The following is a 7,221-nucleotide window of genomic DNA, read 5'->3' as shown; positions in this document are numbered from 1 at the left end:
TAAAAAACTTTTTAAAAATTATTTTTGCTTTTTCTTCTCATGCTTGTTTCCTGTATTCTTCCATTTTTCAACATCTTCATATATATTTCTTTTGCCTGCATCCTGGACAAGAGTAGTGGTGCATTCCAACACCTAATCTGTGACACCAGCTGACTGTCCTGCAATTTAAGTCAAGTCTGGCACTGACTACCTGGAATGTGTGTAGATCCCACAATTTAAAGAGCAAGGTCCTCACCAAGTCCACCCTTCTTTCAGACTCCAGCCATACATGGGGTCCCCAGGCTACCCACACCTCTGTCCGACTTGGTTACAAACTTGGGAGTTTCCATGACTTTCCTTCAGTTTTGATAATTTGCAGAATGACTCATAGAACTCAGGAAAATGCTCTACTTACAATCACCATTTTATTATAAAGAATACAAATGAAGAGCCAGACAAAGAGTATGTAGGGTGGCAAGCACTGGAAGGGCCCAGAGCTCAGGAGCCTTTGTCCCTGTGGAATCAGAATGCGCTACCTTCCTAGTACATTGGAATGTCTGCCAATCAGGAAGCTCCCCAAGCCTCACTGTCCAGAGTTTTTACTGGGGTTTCTTTACATAGGCATCATTGCTTAAATCACTGGCCATGTTAAAATTGAACTCAATTTCCAGCCCCATCACCTCCTTGGAGATTGGGGGTGGGATGGGGCTGAAAATTCCAATGCTTTAACCACATGCTTGGTCTTTCTGGCTTGGCCAACTCCTTCCTTGAAACTAAGGGCCCACCATGGGTAACCTTGTTAGCATAAACCCAGGGATGGGTGAAAAGGGCTTGTTATGAATACAAAAGACACTCCTATCAGGAAACTCTAGAATTTTTGAAGCTGTGTGCTAGGAACTAGGCACAAAATCCAGATACATTCTTTATTGTATCACAACTGGTATATGCAACAGTGATAAAAGTTTAAGTGAGGGTATGTGAGGTTAAAGCACCTAGACCTTCAAGTATCTTTAAGGCTAAAGCCCAAGGAAAAAGTCTTTTGATTTGGCAAGAGGATACTCCTGGGTGGGGGGAGAAAGGCAGGCTCAGAAGGAAAAGACAACAGCCTCATATAAATATGACAACAGTTATAATCTGAGCCTTTGGAGAGCTTGAAGTTCTAATGAAAGGGTTGGCTGGCTGCTGGCATAGAGGATGTCTGTGTCAGCAGGGGCAGGAAGGGTTTTGTATACAGAGGAAACAGACAGGATGTGGATGAGTTGGAAGCACCGAGAGCAAGATCACAGAGTTATGAGAACCAAGGGGCAAGTAAAGAGCTTTGCTTTGAAGACACAGAGGATTCCTTTTTTAGACTGGAAGGAAAAAGGAGGAGCTAATTGGAAAAATATAAGAAAAAAAATACAAGTTGACAGAAATATGATGCACATAAAGTGGATGACAGCAACTATTTTTAAAGGCAGGCTGCCTGCAGAGAGGGAGTTCAGCAAGGCAAGACTTTATGAAAGGGTTTGCAGTCTTGATTGATTTCAAGAAGTCCAAGAAGCAAGGGAAGGAGGAATAGGGACCATCAAGGGAAGAATGGATGTGAGTGACTCTTTCTCACGGTGAGCCGAGTCTTTAAAAGCGATTGCCAGATGATCTCTAGAAGTTTCTTTTAGAATTATTATTCAGGATTCTGTGGCTTCTGGATGAGAACATCTCATTGACAATGGGATGGATCCTAGCTCCACAACTTCCTGGTGTCTGCATTGTCTAAAAAGAAAAACATACGTGGGAGAGCAATGTCTCCTAATAGTTACAATCATTGCTTAAAAGAGTTAGGGGAAAAAAGGGGGGACCTGTATCTGGGAAGGTAACTATTGCCAGAGACAATTTTTTGGTATTTATTTATAATGCATATCTTAATAATTAGAGCTAACCCCACGGTTGGCTTGGCCACCTCTTCCCTACGTTCCCCCCAGGGTTGGGGTGTAGGGTTCCTCTACTGCAAGGGTTCTCACCTAGGGCAGAAGACACATGATAAAGTCTCAAGACACTTTTAATTGTCACAACTGGGTGGCATCTACTGGGTAGAGGCCAGAGATGCTGCTCAACATCCTACAATGCACAAGAGAGCCTCCAAACAAAGAACTGTCTAGCCCCAAATGTGAGTAAGTATCAAAGTTGAGAAATCCTGCTTTAAAGAAAGAACCTGGTGGAGAGAACCAAGTATATCTGGAGGGAGGATATCCTGGTGGAATATATCAGGTATATCTTGGTAGGTAGGGAGGGCTTTGGAGAGGTGTGGCAGACATCCTTGGGTGGCCAGTGCAACCCACGTCCACAGTCATCTTTGTAGCCACCTTCAAGTTACAGGTAACCACATGACATTTCTGAGCAATGAAATGGAAGAAAATTTGCGGATGAAGCTTCTAATAAAATCGCTGTGTTCTTGACCTTTGGGTATCTTTTCCTTCTTCCTGCTTGGATCGCGAACCTGCCATCTGGAGGCACCGTGGCCGCTTTCAGGGCCATGAGTACTCAAATTAACAGCTAAAGAGGGTGGAGCCAAAAGCCAAAGGCAGAAAGATCTGTGAACCCAGGGGAACGTTTGACAATGTCTGAAGACTTTTGGTTGTCACTGGGAGAGGAGGGCTAGTGGCATCTACTGGGTAGAGACTAGGGATGCTGCGCAGCACCCTACAGTGCATGAATCTGGGGTTACCTGCCTGAGGATCACTTGTAGTGGGGGCTTAGGGGGCTGACCAGCTGTTTAAGCTCCTGTGAGCTGGGTTTCCTTTATTTGTGTCTGAGTTAATTTCAGGTTGCTACAGTAGGAGAAGTTCTTTGATTCAAGCCTGTTACAGGGCTATTTCCAGACAACGCCTCCTTTAGATGACTTTTACCGGCACTTTCCAAGGTGGTATTGGGTTTCCAGTCCCATCCTTGAAGCAGGGAGAGGATAACCATTCCTTTGCTTCTTTTGCCAGAAGATGCCAACACCAACGGTCCCCTCCACCCACGTCACCTGTGGGTTCGGCTGGGTCCAAGATCACAGGCCTGAATGAGAGGTTAGAAGGCATTAGGAGATTCCAAAACCCAGTGACTTCAGAATTTGGGGTCCATCCTATAATACTTTCAGCAATAAGACAATGTGTTCTTACAGCTTAGATGTCAGCAACTCAAATTTACTAGTAGGGTTCAAAGTAACTTTCTAGAGGCCGCGTGCAGTGGCTCATGCCTGTAATCCCAGCACTTTGGGAGGCTGAAGTGGGAGGATCACTTGAGGGCCAGGAGTTCGAGAACATCCTGGCCAACATGCAGAAACCCCATCTCTACTAAAAATACAAAAATTAGCTGGGCGTGGTGGTGCGCACCTGTAGTCCCAGCTACTTCGGAGGCTGAGGCAGGAGAACCAGCTTGAACCCGGGAGGCAGAGGTTGCAGTGAGCTGAGATTGTGCCACTGCACTCCAGCCTGGGTGACAGAGTGAGGCTCTGTCTCAAAAACAAAAACAAAAGCCAAAACCAAAGCAACTTCCTAGAATTAAATTGTATTTGCCAAGAGTGTTTTGAAAGCTGTTAATTGCTATACTCATGAAGGCATAATGAAGGCATAGTCTAAATATCTCCTCCTTGCTATGTCAGCTAAAATATGATACATAATTTAATCAAATAGAATGTTGCCAAGAACCCAGGGTAGGCAACCCACTGGGGGTCTCCTTCTCTCTTACTTCTCCTCTATTCTTTTTCAATGCTCCTTTATTTTCTCTCTTTCCTTTCCTCTGGTTTCCATTGTTTTTGTCCCTTGCCGGTGGCCCTAAGCAGATGGATATGATTTCTTACTATTCTTGAAGGTCTGGAAGAGTAGATAAACCCTAACCCAATAAAAACCCTGCAGGATAAATCGGCCCGTGAATGATAGCGTTAATTCTTAGGGACACGCTTCCAACTCTAACACCTCTTAGATGAAAGCAGCTCAGGGACGTGGTATCTTGAACCTTCCTTCTCTATTTTTTCTGAACAGCATTTTCTCCTGCCCCCGCTAGGTTTTATCCCTGGAGACTGTGACAGGTTCTGTTGGCTAGCACTTTCCCCCGTCATGCAAGGAATGAATCGTGACCCCAGCAGAGGAAAATCCAGGTTGCTGAGACAGTGTTCAAGGGAATCAGGTTAAGAAAAGTACGGGGCTAGGGTGAGGGCACCTGGTTTTCTGCAACTGGCTCAGTAGGAACTTCCTCACGGTCTCATCTTCAAAGTTGTAATTGACCTTCCAGAAGATGCAGAGCTGCTGATATTGTGTGACCAGCTCCAGGACTGTCCGGAAACCTTCTGCAGTGTCAAAATCCGGCACTCCACTCCCCTGCTCCCAGGCATAGATGGTGAGCAGCTCCAAGGCATACTTTGGGGGCAAAGACCCCTTTGGCTTCAGTTTCCTTTCACACTAGGTAAGAGTGGGAACATCAGACGAACTGGTTAGCCTAGGAGCTCAGTGAGAGCCGCACAGGGACCACAGCAAGGCAACTGAGTCACAGTGTCATGCTGGTGTGCTCACACTCTGCAGCTTGGATGTCTAAACTGTACAGCCTACAGGAGTCCACCTGGCAGCAGCACACTTGAGTTTCTTTGTTGTGCTTTTGACCATATATGCCTTCCTAGGACAATAACATAGCTACAGTTTACTAGAAATCCACTGCATGCCAGCTATGCGCCCAGGCATTTACCCACATCATTCCTAATCTTCCCCACAATGCAGGCAGCATGACCTGCATTTTAGATGAAGACTTTGAGGCTGTGGGAAGTGGAGTGACTCACTCAAGGTCACGCCACAGCCCCAAGTCTTCTGGCACGCCATGCCAGCTCTCTGATTTTCTGGGATGAAAACTACAGAGTTTGGTCTTGGTTTCACATTTCAGGGAGCTGGACACAGAAAGGAGGCATCTCAGGGAGAGCTGATATCATGCTTGATGTTTACTGTCATGAGGATATTCAGAAGCTACTTTGTGTGCAAGTGAGGGGAAACTGGGTAGAGACTAGGGATGCTGCTCAGCACCCTACAGTGCATGAATCTGGGGTTACCTGCCTGAGGATCACTTGTAGTAGGGGCTTAGGGGCTGACCAGTTGTTCAAGCTCCTGTGAGCTGGGTGTATAGAAAATGCAGCCCCGGTTCCACCTACAGCTTCAACCTGCCTTCTGAGAGAGAGCATGTGCGCCGGGAAGCAGAAAAGTCCTATTGGCAACGTGTGGGCATGTGAATCCCAGCTTCCACCCACCCTCTGTAGGCAAGGTCACTTGGATTCCTGCAGAATTCTTTGGCCAGTGTGAGGGCAAAGTAAACCACATGTAGCAGCTTTGATGGGCAGAAGCCATCAACGCCTGACCCAAATGAATAGGGTTAGTGATGGGAACGTCGTAAAGATACCCAGTGGGCAGATTCTCCAAAGTGGCTCAGCCCTCAGCATGGGAGATTGTGGGCAACAGGGCTTAATGTTCATGGCTTACTGGTAAAAATAATAACCCCATGGTCAGAACAAGGACTGTCCTTACCTCTTTGTACCAGTGCTTCACCAGGCGAATTAAATCCTTTAGTTTGGTGGGCCGGGAGCGAATGAAGTTTCGCTGCAGGACTGTGAAACAGGTAGAAAACTCTCCTCCCGGGAGGTCCGAGGATTTATACAGATCAATGAGCCCTGCATAAACCTCGGGGCTGGGTGTGGAGCCAGAACTCAGCTGACCTGGCATGAGGGAGAGATTCACATCCTGCTTTAATACACATAGTAAGTAACAGATTCCAAAACATTTTTGACAAATATGATTTAATTCTTGGAAATTACTCTGAATAGTATTAGCATATTTAAAAGACTGATGTCTAAGACACAGGGAGCATCTCCAGAATAATGAGATATGTAAAAATTATGTGGTCTACACGGGTGCAGCTGGTATTATTAAAGTATTATCTAGACTTAAACTAACAGAGCAGCCACCAGCAATGTGGCCATTTGCACTCACATTCATTAAAGGGAATGAAAATTAAAAATTTAGTTCCTCAGTTGCTGTAGCCACATGTCAAGCTCTCAGTAGTTGTAGAACCCAGACATAGAACATTTTCATGATCACAGAAAGATCTCTGGGACGACACTGATCTGGACTTTGTGAACCACCGCCCCCTGGGCTAAATCTGGTGCACTGCTTCTTGTTTTTTTTTTGTTGTTGTTGTTGTTTTTGTTGTTGTTGTTGTTGTTGTTTGCTTTTTTGAGACAGAGTTTTGCTCTGTTGCCCCAGACTGGAGTGCAGTGGCATGATCACAGCTCACTGCAGCCTCCATCTCCTGGGCTCAAGCAATCCTCCCACCTCAGCCTCCTGGGTATCTGGGACTATAGGCGTGTGCCACCATGCCTGGCTAACTTTGTTTATTATTTATTTATTTATTTATTTTTGGGACGAAGTCTCACTATGTTGCCCAGGCTGGTCTCGAACTCCTGGATCAAGCAATCTTCCCGCCTCGGCCTCCCAAAATACTGGGATTACAGGTGTGAGCCTCTATGCCCAGCCCAACTGCTTGTTTTGTTTGTGTGTTTGTTTGTTTGTTTTCAGACGGAGTCTCACTCTGTTACCCAGGCTGGAGTGCAGTGGCACGATCTCGCACTGCAACCTCCACCTTCCGGGTTCAAGCAATTCTCCTGCCTCAGTCTCCCTGATTACTGGGATTATAGGCACGCACCCCCATGCTTGGAAAAGAGAAATGGGACCAAAATCGTCTACAAGTGTGAAGTATTACTGCCATGACTAATGCCACTTGCTGGGGCCAGGGACCCATGAGTGGCACATGTTTTCAGAGCCCGTAATCAAGTCACGTGGCTCTCCCTCCACCTTCTGTCCACCATCACTTCCAGGCTAAGGTCTGGGGAGCCTTACCCAGTGCATTAAAGGCAGGAAGCACATCAAAGCTGACACTTTCGTTGAGGACTTTGGATTTCAGAGAGAAGCTCAGCACCCTGGGAGCCTTCCACTTGGGAGGCTCAAAGCTGACTTCAAGCTCCTCCTCCTTCTCCCTCCAAAAGGCTTTCAGCTGTTCATGGATTTCCTTGACGATTTTGTGCCGCTCGTTTTTTTGGGAGGTGTAGCTTTTAAGTGAGTTATGGAACACGACGAGATCGGCATCAGAGCCAGTCTTCAGAGCTGTGCCTTTGGCGGTTGATCCTCCCTAAGGAAGAAAGGAAGGTTGAGATCCAGAATTTCCTTAACCGAGGAGTCCCGTGCCCCC

The 7,221-nt window shown here is 46.4% G+C and overlaps 1 protein-coding gene across 1 annotated transcript in view; it reads right to left on the bottom strand.

Moving 5' to 3' along the window:
- Positions 1-382: 382 nt before the first annotated feature.
- Positions 383-7,221, bottom strand: part of OAS2 (2'-5'-oligoadenylate synthetase 2) — a 33,099-nt gene continuing 26,260 nt past the window's right edge. Inside the window, exons 7-11 of the mRNA XM_055096201.2 lie at positions 6,873-7,161; positions 5,505-5,692; positions 4,162-4,400; positions 2,865-3,018; positions 383-1,731 (exon numbers count right to left, since the gene is read on the bottom strand). Coding sequence (XP_054952176.1) covers positions 1,621-1,731; positions 2,865-3,018; positions 4,162-4,400; positions 5,505-5,692; positions 6,873-7,161 — 981 coding nt within the window. The 3' untranslated portion in view covers positions 383-1,620. The remainder of the gene's footprint in view (positions 1,732-2,864; positions 3,019-4,161; positions 4,401-5,504; positions 5,693-6,872; positions 7,162-7,221) is intronic.

The sequence above is a fragment of the Pan paniscus genome, chromosome 10 (assembly GCF_029289425.2).
Source record: "Pan paniscus chromosome 10, NHGRI_mPanPan1-v2.0_pri, whole genome shotgun sequence".
NCBI lineage: Eukaryota > Metazoa > Chordata > Mammalia > Primates > Hominidae > Pan > Pan paniscus.
Note: the sequence above shows the minus strand (reverse complement) of the source record. Positions and strands in the feature narration are given on the sequence as shown.